This window comes from Lissotriton vulgaris, chromosome 3_2, assembly GCF_964263255.1.
Source record: "Lissotriton vulgaris chromosome 3_2, aLisVul1.2, whole genome shotgun sequence".
Lineage (NCBI taxonomy): Eukaryota > Metazoa > Chordata > Amphibia > Caudata > Salamandridae > Lissotriton > Lissotriton vulgaris.
In genome coordinates, this window is record NC_141690.1 from 114,879,712 (window position 1) to 114,894,614 (window position 14,903).

Genomic DNA, 14,903 nt, shown 5'->3' on the forward strand with positions numbered 1-14,903 from the left:
CCACACCATCTCAGGTACCTTCCGTGAGTTTCGTCTCACATTGCAGGCATGGGAGAAAAGGTACTTTACTCACAAGCATATGTTCACTGCTGCACTTTTGTGCATGACACTACTGTTGAATACGACTGTGCCACTGCAGTTACAGCAATTTGAAGAGCATTTTGTCCTGCAAATGCATTGAGAGGAACTTTAGTATCATCCATGGGTTATAGTCAGGTTTATTAAAATTCTCTGCACCACCACATTTTTCCTCATGGTGCCTAAGTAGAAGACCAGAGTATAGACTTGCCCTTATGCTACGAACACTTACTGTAGCTAACCAAAGTGCAGAGGTTGCTTGTGAGTACCAGGTGTACGTGTTTGGCCATTTGTTTACAGCTCCAGGTGGGAATATGTGCAAGCCTCTGTCTTTCAATATGGAAGACGAATTTATCCAGGACAGTCAGTTAATGCATCCACTTAGCATACTTCAAGAAAAAACTAGTGAAGATTTGTTGAGAGGGACAGGTGATGTACTGACAATCCTTCTGTGCCTTGTATTAGAATGCTAGTAGTGATAGGGTTTCATTTAGTGAGAGGATGGGAGAAAAATAAACATGCTACTGAATTAAAGACCTCATACCACCTGGGTATATGGATGGATGAATGAAGAGTGAAAGATTGGTGGTGTGAAAAGAATCACTACATGGCTTCTTGCAAAAGTAGTGGATGCACAAGGGTCCATGTAGTGTGAGGGTGACATTTCTCTCAAGAGTTTGGCTCGAGTTGGTGCTGATGTCAGCACGGAGAGTGTTGCATAGCCAGTGTCCTTTTTAAGAGAATCGTCAGCATTTTGAACTGTGGCTTGCCTTGGATATGTAAGGGGATTAACCTTTGGTTGAAGATTAGAGGCTTTTAAGGTTCACTGTGGTATTGACGTGGATCCAGAGAGGAGACTTCAAGCTCAGGGAAATAGAGGACTGGGGTGTTTTGCATTTGGAGATGGAAAGTTTGCTGTTTTTGCAACCGAGGGAGAATGAGTCAGGAAGCCAGAGATAGGATTCACCTCTCTGGGCCCAACTGTTGAGTCACCAGTACTGGTTGCCCTGATATGGTTATCAGCAGGGGCAAGGCACACAGAAGAACCAGCCACTTGACCAAGCATCGGTAAACGTTACATTGCAGTGACAAGGTTGGAACCATACTTGATCACATCAGCATTGTATGTGATCATTCAAAAAGAACCATAAAGGAGCAGAGTATCTATGTGTTTTGATCTTTGTTAATTTGCATTCCTTCTTGCTTTGTAAGTTTCTGCCCCATGATGCTTCTCATCTATGAAAAGCAGTTCATGATGGCAAACTGTTGGGGGTTGAGCAGGATAGCAGCTGCTACACCTCTCTGCCTAGTCCTGGCATGCTCTTGTTTTCACTGCCCTCCAGGGTCATGAAGACATGACTATAAACTAAACATTGCTCTAAAAGTATTTTTTGAAATTTACATTATTTTCCCTTTCGCTACCGCATATGTAACTAATAGTAGGCAAAGGCGGAGTAGGGGGGTCAAGTCTGTCTTGTCATCGGTGGTAAAATGGTGAGTGATGCCACTTCTGCTACCGTTGACATTTTGGAACACCTACATTCTCAGGTCCAATGTTTGAGATCAGCCGTGGTCCCATGACCATTTCATAACCCTCCACTTGAAACACCATGAAACTAGAGCCATGTTTAATAACACTTGACATCTATTGAGCATTCCTCTAGTACTCTCTGACTACATGGATTAACCTTCTGTTTGAAGCCTACCTTATTGTTGTAAATGGCCTCCGAGGGGGTTGCGTGAATCAAAATGGCAGTGTGTGGCAGGCGCTGTAAATTGACCTATTTTCACATGAATCGAAAAAAAACGTGACACTTCCTGAGAACATCACCCGGAATTCCCAACAGGAGGACCACTGTACTCTGATAACACCGCTTTGAAGTGCCTGGAGCCGGTGCTGGAAGTGTTCTTCTGAGAATGTCAGTTTCCAATTACCCCAATTTATTATAAACCACATATGCTAGCTTTAACATTTCTTCGGCGTTTCAAGCTTTTTGTCTCCACGCCGCTTGGTCTGAAGCCTTTTCTCTTGGCTGGGTAATAACTTTTCTTTTCAAAACACTGCATTCCGTGTCTTCGTCCAATTGCCCCCCACTCCCTGCTTGAGTGCCACTACATTTAACTATTTTTCACATCCCCTGACGCCACACCAAGTTTCCAAAACGATTGCTTTTGTTCGAGTTAAAGCAGAACCCTCTATAAAAATATTTTGAGCTGAAATAATTGCGAGGAATGCTTGCTTTATTTAGGGTTTTTTTTTTTAATGTGATCGTATCATGTTTGCGCATGGAATCCAATTTCGTGTCCCTGCGCCGTTATGTGGTGAATACATTAAAGTTAGCTCTTCATTCACTGGAAAACACGAGCGTTGGTAGAAGACGATCTCACCGGAGATTTTTATCCGTAGTATAACAGGAAAACATAACCCTTTGTTTCTATAAGAAGATTCACATTTCCAAACATAATTTACACAACATATGTTGGCATGGAGCGGGTTTAAAGAGCCATGTCAGAGAGGATGCCCTGAAACACAGTGTGCACGGATTGGTCCTTTGGGTGCATGACTTGAACATTCGAGGAAACTGCACCGTCGCCCAAAGTACTTAAGCAGAAACTAGTGCATTCCTTTTTTTCTTGCTCAAGCTACAAATCCTAATTTCTATACCACACAGCAACATACTGGGTCATTTTGTTCTCCAACTATACTGTTCAGGCAAAACGTAAGTGATTAACAAGAACTTGTGTCTTCTTGCACAACGCGAGATATGCCGCCCTCCGTTTCGCAAGGAAAAGAAACGGCTTTTGTTGCTTCAGTGTAAAATGGATGCAAAAATAAAGAAGAAGAAGCGCAAGTGCGCGCCATTGCGAGCCATGTGTTTCAATTATCGGCCCGTGTCTGGGCACGATAATTGAAACCACGCGACGGCCTATTGGTGTCTATTACGCGCACCAACCGTGTAATAGACACCAATAGGCCGTGGGCGGAGCAACGCGCCCCCGCCTTTGGCCAATTGCTTGCAGTTTTTCATGAAGACATGCGCGCTAAGGCCAATAGGGCAGCTTAAAAGGAAACGCACAATCGTGTGCAATTCCTAGGTCAGCTACCCAAACCCCCGTTTTTCACTTACTAAAAGGTCTTGCGACCTGCGCGAGCACTGCTGAGCAGTGCAACGCAGGTCGCGAGACCTAAAAAGGAGTATAAACTTTCAGGCTCTACCTCTGGTTGCACTCAAATCTGATTAAAAATACGTTGTTTAAGTCCCTTAACTAATCTGCTTGGTGATCAGAGGAGAAAGGGGAGACCTCAGGAGCTAAATATTTAACATCCATTTTTTGGAACTGTATAATTGGTCATTTGACTTCTACAGTTTGAAATGATAACCTTTTCATCGACATGTGGGACACTCTGGACAACTGCACTGAAAGCAGTTAAGAGGTCTATCATCCTGAACAGTGAGGCTTCAAATGACTGCCAAAAACAAAACAAAATTCTGTGAAAACAAAAATGCTCTGCTTGTAAGAAATATTCCTTTTTGGCACTCTGCAAACACCCTTTTCCTACAAATACACTTTGTAACTTATAAGAAACATGACAGCATTAACTTGCACGGGATTAAACAAAAAGATTGTGCCCCAACCTTTGAAATTGAAATCTTGCTATTACAATTCAGCATCCTTAACTTCTGGAACTTGGAATTTCACAACACTTGCTTATAACAAGTCAGGATTGTGTCAATTATGTCTAATGGTTTCATGCAAAGATCTCTCCTTTGCTGGTGTGTGCGATGAACAGTGATTATATCTGTGGGGCTCCAGGAGACAAGGTAAGTCAGGCTTAAGCCTCGCTATCTAGGAGTTCTCGGTCACTTAGAAGGGGTGCCGATTTCCCTTTCAAAGTTGGGGCCTGGGTACCTGCTTCAAACAAACTGGCTGCTGTTCAGATCGTCTCTGGATGGTTGGGTCCCAGTGTCAGAGTGTGTTCTCTGGAAGGAAGTGTGTGGTGGCACTGAAGGGGATGTGGCACCATCGTTTTCACCACTGCACATTCTGCTACTATATTTGCGCTTGTGGCCTTGTTCTGTGCCTCTCCAAGACTAGAACGGATTTATAGTGTACAAGTTTAGTTCACTGAAATAGTTTGCTGAGATGTTGGAGGTTTGTGTAGATTACTGTCTCAATGTGCTACTCTTTGCCATGTCTGGGTATTACTTTCCCAGTATGCCCTAAAATCAATGCGGTGTGAATGTAAATGCCTATAAATGCTGAAATCTGGTTTCTAACAGAAAAGGAAAGAATGAGAAGAACCGCCACACACAGGGAAACAATGCTCCATTTCCACTGAGGCAAAAAACGTGAAGATTTTCCACTAACTGCCCTAGCTTTTATACATTTATTTAGATGAAGCTATTGCTCTTCCAAACCCAATGAGATGTTTTTTTTAAAACAATGTGAAGTTCATACAGCCTCCTGAACCTAAGCAGTCTTAGAAAAGGTATCTCCAGTCATGATAACAAGATAGGTTGAAGGAACTCTGAAGAAAACTGTACTTGAATGATCACTGTGGTGGTACAGCAAGACTGTTGTGGTGTTCATTATCATGAAAGGAAGGCACACGCCAATAGGTGAAAGTTGAGGCTGGATCTCATTCAACAACCTATAGGCAGGCGATAGTGACAGAACGCACACTAGGAAAAGGCCCCTTTCTGCTACAGAAATTCTTTAGGAGCTTAAAACAAGACATGAGGGGATAAACATAAAACCAAGGGGTATCAAATATCTACCTCTCTTGCCACACAGACTGTTACACAAGGAGCATGATGTTGCCATCTAGGCAATTTTACATTACAGTTAGCACTAGAGAAACTCAATGGGTAACCACAGTTAATCATATCTGCTTCTTCTGGACAATCTGAGTAAAGCATTATCCTAGTAGATACGTTCGACTCACTAAGATACAAAAGGAAAGGCTAAGATTTATGCTCTGGGATGTGAACTGCATTCCTGTGAATCCTCCTAATATAACAAAAAATAAGCGCCTTCCACACGATGCTAAAGTTAATCTAACTAGATACATTTTTTAAAGATGCCAAGGAAGTAGTCAGCTACAATGGTCATCTCTCTCATAACGTCTGAATGTATACCAGGGTGGCCAACAAAAGAGCTTCAATCACACCAAAGCCCACATAACTGTCAAAGAAATAAACTTCTACGAGTGGGAGGACCAAAATCAGAGAGAAGGCAGTCAACTGGTGGAACTATTGCATATAACGACACAGGAACTGGCTGATCATGCTCAGGGTATTGGATCAATCCTAGAAAGGAATTTTAAGGGAAGAGCAAAGTGCCAGAAATCTGAAAACATATAGCAACCTGGAAAAGTACACTGTTGCCGATTTGTTTCCCTCAACGGTTGCCTTCCTCTGCTTCGAACCAAAGAGGCAGTTCTAGGTCTAATAGTCAGAAAGAATGTCTTTGGCAAGCTGTAATGTTTTTGAAGCAGACGCACCTGGAATGAGAGATCAAAGAACTTACGAAGAACACTACTTACCTTCATGCATGACTTCACTTCCATCACAGAATAATAGCTATCACATGTGAAATAGTGTCGCGATGAGCAAAGTGAGAAACCTAACAGTGTTCTTGCAACACAAATACAAAGGAGATAGGCCTAATCAATATAGTGGCATATGGTGCAGACATAACCCTCCAATCACATGCTGTCAATATATCCAACAGTTTTTCTTCCTTTTTTCAAATGTATTTATGACTTCCGTGGTCGATTGGGGACACTTACTCTTTAGACAACCGCTTTGCTTAGGGTAAAATGCTAACAGTAGATGGCAGAAATCTTCAAATGCAAGCTTTCCACTAAAGAAGTCCAAGAAGCTATCAAAATCTTGCCTTCTACCAAGGCTTCCGGAGACGACTGTCTAAGGAATTTTACCAATACCTACTGTTTACCCCACTATCGCTCAATGTCCAGAGTTCAACAATGTTATGATTGCTCTTCTCCCCACACCCAGTACAGGCTCTACATATTGTTAACTATCACCACATTTCCCATAGTAACTTATATGTGAAAATCTTAGGCAAAACCTTTTAGGGATATAAAATGAACTGGGAATCCCAGGGAGTTGTTAGGACATCTAGGGACACCACTAATACCAATGACAGGACGCAGGTTTGTCATGAACTGGTACCGCCAGATCGGCAAGAGTAGTGGAACTGCCAAGGTGGCACAGAATTTATCGTGGGTTTTGGTCCAGCTCGCCTGAGGCTGCCTGCTGGACCACTGGTCTATGGCCTGAGACATTGTGGGCTGAGGACCAGGAGACTTGTTCAAGCTTGCCGTGGGGTGGCACAAGGCATGGTGTGGAGTGAGGGCAGCAACTGGCAGCGGCCATCTTGGATCTCATTGGAAAACAGAACTTGTGCGAGACTTTGCACTGATATGGGGTGGCTTTGTTACAACCGAGATCCACGCCGAAGGGAAACAGCCAGTCAGCGTGGTTCCTGGAGCAAGAGATGCAGCACAAGATCTGTTCCTAAGAAAACTCCATTATCTGGAAGGGTAGGTGAGCGTGGCCTGAATTCAAGAGTACACAGCAGAACTTGACTCACACAAGATAAAGGAGCTCTTTAATTGGGGCATAGACCCCTTATGAATAACTAAAAACCACTGGAAGTGACTCAATGTGGGTTTTGTCAAGTGCCGTGCATAACCCAGCTTCTCCATTTATCTTTGTTAGAGTGTTTGAGAAAATTTGGCAGTGATTTGGGAAACCTCCTATTGGGTGTTGTCTGAAAACTTTGGAAGAGTGTCATTGGAAATTTGTGACAAATCTCAGAGTAACAGTGAACAAAATTGTTTTAAGCAAGGGATAGGATCAGACACGGTCTGTTAAATGGGTGCGTCATTGTGAAATAACGAGGAAGTATGGTCTGGAATGTAGCCTGCTCATTTAATAGGCATTAAGAGAGACATGGTTTACATAAAAATAAGTTTACTATGAAAGACGACTCAGTGTACGAATTACTACATCTCTGAGTGTTGATCTGTTGGAATGAGTCTTACTCTGCAAAGAAAATTTATTTTAATGACAAACAGAAATTTTAAATCAACCCAATTCTCCACCCAATTCCGCCTTACCAGATGGGTCAATCATTCATGTTTCTGCCACTTGGCAACAGAGGCTCAAATCAGGTGCAATTCAGTTAACAGTTAACTAAGAAAATCATATATTCCTAAGGCTATGAAGGACCACACAGTTATCAACTAGTCTCCACAGAATATGCTACACTGAGTCTCTTCCCTCATCTCCCTGTTGCTTGTCACAGTTTGCTGTTAATCTTCCGTTATGTCTACTATACCAAGTGCAGGGTGAAAAGAAATTGCACTTTACTCCCAATCAAGTACGGACCATGATGGGGTTTGATAGAAGACAGGATGCTTAAATACCTGGAAGCATTAATGAACACAGGTCTGCTTAACACTGCTTTGAACAATCTGACAGCATCTCCTGCAAAAAATAAGGACTTACTCCTAGTGGGCAAATGGTTACAATGGTGATAATAATGAGACAACTGTCCGCTGGGTATGCTACCAATGCACATCTCCAAACATGTGAGTAATATAGCTAGAAATACCAATATTTTTTTAGGGGCAGGACGGAAGTCACAATGTAATATTCAAGTTAAAGCCACGCTGCGGTGTATAATATGAAAAAAAAAAAAAAACAGAAAACTGTCAGAAACAAAAAGGAATAGATCTCAACCAAGAGGCAGAAAAGAGGGGGTCGTCTCTTAACCTACGCCACACTTGAGTTATGACAGCTGTAGTCAGGACAGATTTCGTCTGACGAAGAGCAAGCAGTTCTAAATACAGTCTAGCCATTTTTAGGACTATGCAAACTAGAGGTAACAGCCACCCTCTTGAGTATTTCAACCGGCATGAGTTCCCACATTTTAAAAGTCTGCAGAACACTTGGTTTTCAATGTGATATCATCAGTGAGTGTGCAGTGCTCAAAACTCGATATTTCATGTGATTCACAAAGTCTATTAGGAGTTAGTGGAGTTGTAATTCACTTCCAAGACAGTAAGACACAAGGTCAAAACCCGATTCACATAGCTTTTCTGTGAGTAACTGCGCCTTTCTCCAGGGTTAAGTGTTACTTACTCACAGGAAAGAGGTTTTTTGTGATCATGCAACACTTCTCTCCTTCACTTACACCTTCCTCAACTATAACCTGCTTAGGAAGCAGCACCCGATTTTTACTGTTCCCCACCTAATCTTTCGCGTAATCATTGGAATGCAACATTTACTCAGACAATATAATTTGTATAAAACTGAATATATCTACAAAAAACATACAATATAATTTAAAATGAATTGCATTTGGCTGCCACTCGAGAACAATGGATCTTCAGCAGGTGGGTTGCAAAGGCAAGATGTCGTACAACAGGAAAACAAATTACATTTCTAGGGGTTTTAATTGTGCTGGATTCAAAGTGCAGCCTTTTTTAAAGTCAGGATAGGAATTGCTTCTAAATTGTATTGATCATAATTAGAATTACACTAAATCGTCTTTGAGAAGTCTTTAAGCATCTCAAATATGGCGAGGGTTTTATTTGCGATCTGACTGGTGTAACTGGTGATGGTTTTTAACAATCTAAGATTGTCGCAGCCAAGTGTGCGGCTACAATCTGCCTACGTCAAAAACAACAATTGTTTACGGTCATTCCCAAACCCTGGTTTGAGGACATCGTTTTTTTACAGCGAACGTACACTTACATTTCAAATGTGGAATTAAGTTCCACCTCCAAGGTATTACTACTTACTACTGAAAGTACATAAACGACAAAGGAATGAGCCAAGCAAAGAAGGTGCTCACCTCTCACAGCACAAGAGAGGCAAGAGCAAGTTGAGTAGTCTACTGCATTTCCTTTTTAGGCTAATGCTGTACAAACAAAGAATGCTGAAAAAAAGGTATGGCTGCCCTAAACATAATATATTTAACCATTTACAAAGTAATGTAAGTTTGAAAATAGACATACGAAATATTGCAGGATCAGTGCACAGAAGAAGTCAAACATCTCTACGACTGGAAATGCTTTCCCCCACACTACATTCATTTAGCAAGTTATGAGAAATAGTGAGTAAGTAATGCATCTGAGCAACAGCTGAAATTGAACTACTATGTTTAGCTTATGAAAAGCCAAAGCGAACTTACAGCTACACTGGACAGTAATCAAACTGCTGTTATGATTAGTGAACAGTTTGTGCTTCTGCTTAAAATAATTGATCAACCTTCTTTTGGGTGGGTCTTCTTGTTAGCTATGCCTTTTAAAAGTAGATGACTTTTCCACATCTCTACCAGAGTCCTTTCATGTGTTTTTCTCCAGACAAATTCCCAAGCATTTTTCATTGTAGTTAATGGTAAACTCATCCCCAGTGCCATGTTGAAATCTACAATAGATACCCAATTGTGGAACTTGGGCAAGTATACAAGAAATGGGTTTTGTACATCAACAAACGAAAATTATCAGCACAATGGAGGTTATATTATACAGTAGAGTTCAGAAAATGCATCCCAAAAAAAAGTCTGCAAACTGCCATTTAGGAGGCCGACTGGGCTAAAGAATACTGTACACTCGGTACAAACAGACTAATTAATCAGCCTATAAATGAGTTCCCTGTTTTACTAATGCTACCCCCATAATATCTTTGGGGTGCAAAAAAACACCTGCTATAAAGCAACTACATTCCTCTGATCAATCATGGTCTACAGACTGCCTCAAGCATGCATATGAAGAGGAAAGGGGATTGGAAGTTCACTGTAACAAATCCCTTATTCTAGAAGTTGATCCGTTTTTTTCCACGAACCCAGGTAGATTCTCTAGTCTTGGTACAGATCAGGCTTTTTATTCTTCAGGACAATACTTGTACAGAGAAAAAATGTGTACAGTGCCAAACGATAGATACAATGTCATAGCCTTCTTAGTCTGCCCACCCAAAAAAATAGAAAGGTCACATCAATTTACAATACACATGGAGTAAAAATTCAGTTCAGACTGCACAGCTAAACATAAATAGGCATATTTTATAGAGAAAAAAGTAATAAATACGCCTTTGGCTACATACCATTCTTACCTGTAAGGGTAAGAGAGAGTTGCTATTGTTGTCTGTTCTGAAGACATTATCTTCAATCCATGATTTGGGGGTTAGCGATGGAGCAGAACGGTTAAATTTAGGTGGTGCAATGACATTTCCAGAAAAGGGTTTCTTGAGAGGGGAGATTTGGTTCATAGTTCCCGGAATTCCAATATTCCCAGTTCTACGATCCCGGCCATGCATTCCTCCCCAGGACATGCTTCCTGTGCTCCAACCACTGCCCTGGTGACTGCTCCAAGGTGACTGTTTCAAAAGTGGCTAAAAATACAAATAAAATAAAAAAGAAGAAGAATAAATAAAATGAAAGCTTGCTAAAATGTTGTAACAAAATTCTTACAAAACTAAATATATGACATATGATTTTGATAACCAAAAAGGTTTCTGAAAATGTTAAAGAACTGTTGAAATGACCACCCTTTATCTAGTACACACACACACACACACTTACGAGAACCATGATCCTTGAATACCCCTTAATACAAATCAATAAGCTCCCTTGGTGATCTTGCAAAAAATGCCATTTTACTTCTACTACATAAATGCCCACAACGTAAAGGTATGGACGTAAAACTGAAAATTACAGTTTTTAAATAGCTCAAAGGTTTACAAGGACATTTTTTTTTAAATGCACCATCGAGAGAATTTCAGACTTTATGTACAGCAGTTTAGGTCTTCGTGCCCTGACTACCAATTGTATAGCAAATGAAGTCTAAATGTTCAAGATAAACAAACACTGATCTATATAATCCTATTATCATAACCTTAAGATGAATCAAAACACGAATTGACACTATTACAGCGAACCATTCAATGCACAGACACTAAAAAGCATAACTTCCACGTTTAAAAAAAGTACAGAAAATTGTCATTTAAAACGTTATTAAAAATGTCAATTTAATATGAATTCTGATATTGCGTACAAGGAGAAAATATTGATCAAACATTTAAATAAAAACCTAAGTCACATGATTCTAGAAAGGCCCCATTGAAGCCTAAGTGGTGAAGACGGCAGAGGAAAAATATCAACTCCAACTAGTCACTTTTTTTTTACGCCACAATTCAACCTGCCAAAAATTATAGTTTAGGGGTCCGTTTCGGGTCGGTAGATGGGCAATGGTCAACGTCAACTGAAGCATCCTATAAAGATATGTAAGCCCTAAATAAAACATTCCGTAAACCGTATTCGGTCAAATGAAATGGAACTTGCAGTGTTACAATGTCTGGGTAGGAAAGGTGTGTGTGTGTGTATGCACCAAACTTCTTGACAACTGGCAATTAAGAGACTGGTATTTGTATTTTACTGTAAAGGGAAATTGGTATAAAAAAACAGGCATTGGCATCATCAACAGAGAAGCGCGTAGCTTCCACACAGGGTATTCGTGACTAATGTATCTAAAAGTGACACCCAGCAATAATTACGTTGCAACGCAGAATGGGTTCAACCAGGAAATAAACATCACAAATGGACAGCGTGACACGGTAGAGAAAATATTAGGAAATAGAACAGTGCTGAAACAAGGGCGCATTTCTGGAGGTAAGTGGGAGGACTCCATGATCCCTTTGTGGCTAGACAATTATGCCCCCTGTCAAATATACTCTCCACTACTACTTCACTGTTTGCATTAAAAAGAGTGACAAGATGTAGGCTCATTTAACAAAACAGGAACATAACCTACGTGTGTCATTTCCAGGTCTATACTTTAAGCGTGTCGCAATGTCAATTTAACATCAATAAGAATTACTGAACGCTTAGATATGTAAAATAACATTGCAAGCTTGCAAAGAAATGCAGAGAAGGCTATTATGGGCTGTGATTGCAGAGACGGTCGCGGGCATTTGCGAACACATTATATAATTAAATCCCATAGCCCCTTCTTATTATGCGAAGTTGTAAAAAGGTCAGGGTTCTGTGAAAACCGCAATGCAGCGATTAAACGGTTTATAGCAACTGCGCCATTATCAAGTCGGGTTTTGATGAAGGTTTTAAGCGTCACAAGAAGCAAAACACAAAGAACGAGGTTGTTTCAAGAAAGCGCGAGTCATTTAAGCCTAGCTTTAGAGTTGGATAATGTGCTCAGTATACTTTTAAACTCCGCTTGCCAACTGTAAACGTGGCGTTAAAGGTGACAACATTCTAAATTCACACAACTGACTAAGTACCACCAGTGGCAGAAAGACCGCACATGAAGATTATAGAAGGTATAGCTGGCGAGTGCCATCCCCCAGACCTACTGATTAAGGTAAGATGTTCGGCTCGGAACCAAATCGGCTATCACTTGGAAAGCGTGCTCCTTGGAGGGACACAGCTTATTACACCGAGCAGAGCGTCACGGAAATAATTTAGAGAAGCAACAAAAGGAGAGAGAGTATATGGTTGCCTGATGCGCACTAAACACGGCCAATGGGGTGTGAAATGGAGGCAGAGCTGCTGAAGGAGCAGATTCCATCCATTCACGGGGAGCTGTCAGATCAGGACCTGTCATGCACCACACGCCAGCGCAAAATACATATGCCCAGTGCCACGTATGGCGCCGAGTGCGCAGGCCAGACCCCCGGCCCTCTCCCTCCCTGCGCAGTGAGGAGGCACACCCTGCCGGCTGCTGAGCTGTCAGTGCCGCGGTGACAGGTGCAGCTCGTGTGAACGGGCTCCGCCAACTGTCAGATTCTGGGGACGGGGCCACCCGAGTAACCGAAGGGGTGTCCCCTATACTGAGGGGGGTTCTGTCACTGTAGCTTCACCACCCCACCCCCCCCCCCCCCACACACACACGACACAGGAGTATTTAAACATGGAAGGAGTCCTAGTTCTTGCCGTATAATGAACACAACATGTATTTTCACCATTCTGCCCCAATTCCACCTTTCTCCCTCAGTTCGAACAGCCCATCCACCAACCGTTTCTGATCCTGTCTCCCGGTGCCAGTGACAAGACGCCTCAGCCACTCGCCCAGTCCTACTGAAGCTACTGCCCCTCGGTGTGTGCGTGTTTTGGGGTGCAGGCGTCCCCAGGTTATCCACAGTCTAACAAATACCATTCCCTCGCCTACAACAAACCCCATAACTCACCCCTCAGCTGGTTCTGGGCCTCTCAGATCCCTGCTGTAGTCGCCCTACGGAACCTTCGCCTCCACCCACCTTCGTTCTAGTTGCCCTTCACATACTGGTGGATGTATTAAGCATATCTTCTGCCACCCTCTTCCCAGCGTTTCTCACCTGCTGCTGGTTGTAGTTGTTCCGCTGCTGCTGCAGAAAGGCGGCCGCAGCCTGGTGCTGTTGCTGCTGCAGCTGTGGACTGGCCGGGGAGCGCCGGTTCTGCGGCGGTGGAACACTCATCTGCGGTCCGGAGAAGGGTCCCCCGAAGCCGGCCGGGGCCTGCAGGGCGCTGTGCGGGAAGCTCTGGAAGAAGGCTGCGGGGCTCAGTCCGGCTGAGGAGGAGGGCGGCGGGTAGTAGGCGTCCTGCGACTCCTGCAGCAGTGGACCTCCGCCGTTCCCGGGGTGCTGCATCGGTGGTGGCGAAGAGGTCTGCACAGACCAGGGAGTTCCGAAGCCCGGCAGAGGAGGCGGCGAAGAGCCTGCGGAGGATCCTGCGGCAGGTGCCGGACTGTGCGGCTCCGGCAAGCCACCGAAGGGGGACTCCATGCCGGGGATGCGGGGAGGCGAGGGCGCAGCATGGGCCGGGGGGTCGACCCCCTCGTCTGTGGACAGCAGCAGATCGGCGGCGCCGCCGCTCTTAGGGGAGGCGGCGGGCAGGTACTGAAGTTCTGTCCCGGATTTGCCCAGCTCCTGGGGCTCGGTCTGCGGGGGCGAGGGGTGTGCGCGGGTCCGCGGCGGCCGATAGTCCCCTGCCTTGTGGGGTTTCTCGTGGCTCAGCAGCGGCTCGTCCTGCATAGGCGTCCCACCGTTCTGGTGGTGCTGCGCTGCGGCCGCCGCAGCCAGGAAGAGCGAGGAGACGCCGCCGCCGCCAGGGAAGAGGGCAGATCCCGAGGCGGAGAGCGGATACGCCGATCTGAAGCCGCCGCCGCCAGGCAGGTTAGCCGTCTGCAGGAGGCCGAAACCGTAGTCCCCCATGGAGGAGGGAACGGGCCGCCGCGGTGCCGGGGATCACCTGCGGACGCACATATATGTCAGGGAGCCGGGAGCGGTGTCACACACCGCGGTGTGTGAGGGGGGACTTAGAGGAGGACAGTCTGCCTGCTCATGAGGCAATAAACACTGTGCGTGGGGCGGCCGGGCGCGGTATATAGGGTTTCTATATAGCAGTGTACACTGGCTCCAGTCATTTGGGCTTTCCGAGACCTTCTTTCTGTCTATGTCTACTTCTCTGCTTCCTCCTTCACTTCAATGGCCAACCCCTCCGCCCAGGCAGGGGGTTAAAAACCCCGGAACCTGCGTCAAGGCGCGTCACAATCCACACCATCCCTGTCCGCCCGCTCCTCATCCATAGTAATGAGCCATTGCTTCAACCCCCGGAGTGTTTTCTAAGTGCGTGGCTGTCCCCGCCCCTGGCTGCTGCAGGGTGCCATCTTGGACAGGCAGAGGGCGGGGACGTCCGCACCCATGCCCATGACACACTGTTTTCTCTGTCTGTCCACGGCTCGTTTGACAGATCTGCGCAGACCTTTAACAGAGCAGGGCGTATGCCCAAATAAAGAG

At 44.2% G+C, this 14,903-nt stretch overlaps 1 protein-coding gene across 4 annotated transcripts in view; it reads right to left on the reverse strand.

The window, feature by feature from the left end:
* Positions 1-14,700, reverse strand: part of CPEB2 (cytoplasmic polyadenylation element binding protein 2) — a 167,940-nt gene extending 153,240 nt beyond the window's left edge. For 2 of the 4 annotated variants that reach the window (XM_086964080.1, XM_086964078.1), the window contains exons 1-2: positions 13,464-14,602; positions 10,230-10,508 (exon numbers count right to left, since the gene is read on the reverse strand). In XM_086964080.1, the coding sequence (XP_086820206.1) occupies positions 10,230-10,508; positions 13,464-14,318 (1,134 nt within the window). In that variant the 5' untranslated portion in view covers positions 14,319-14,602. Of the gene's footprint in view, positions 1-10,220; positions 10,509-13,463 lie in introns of all 4 variants that reach the window. The other 2 variants (XM_086964077.1, XM_086964079.1) reach the window with 2 other exon arrangements.
* Between the last annotated feature and the right edge of the window lie 203 nt (positions 14,701-14,903).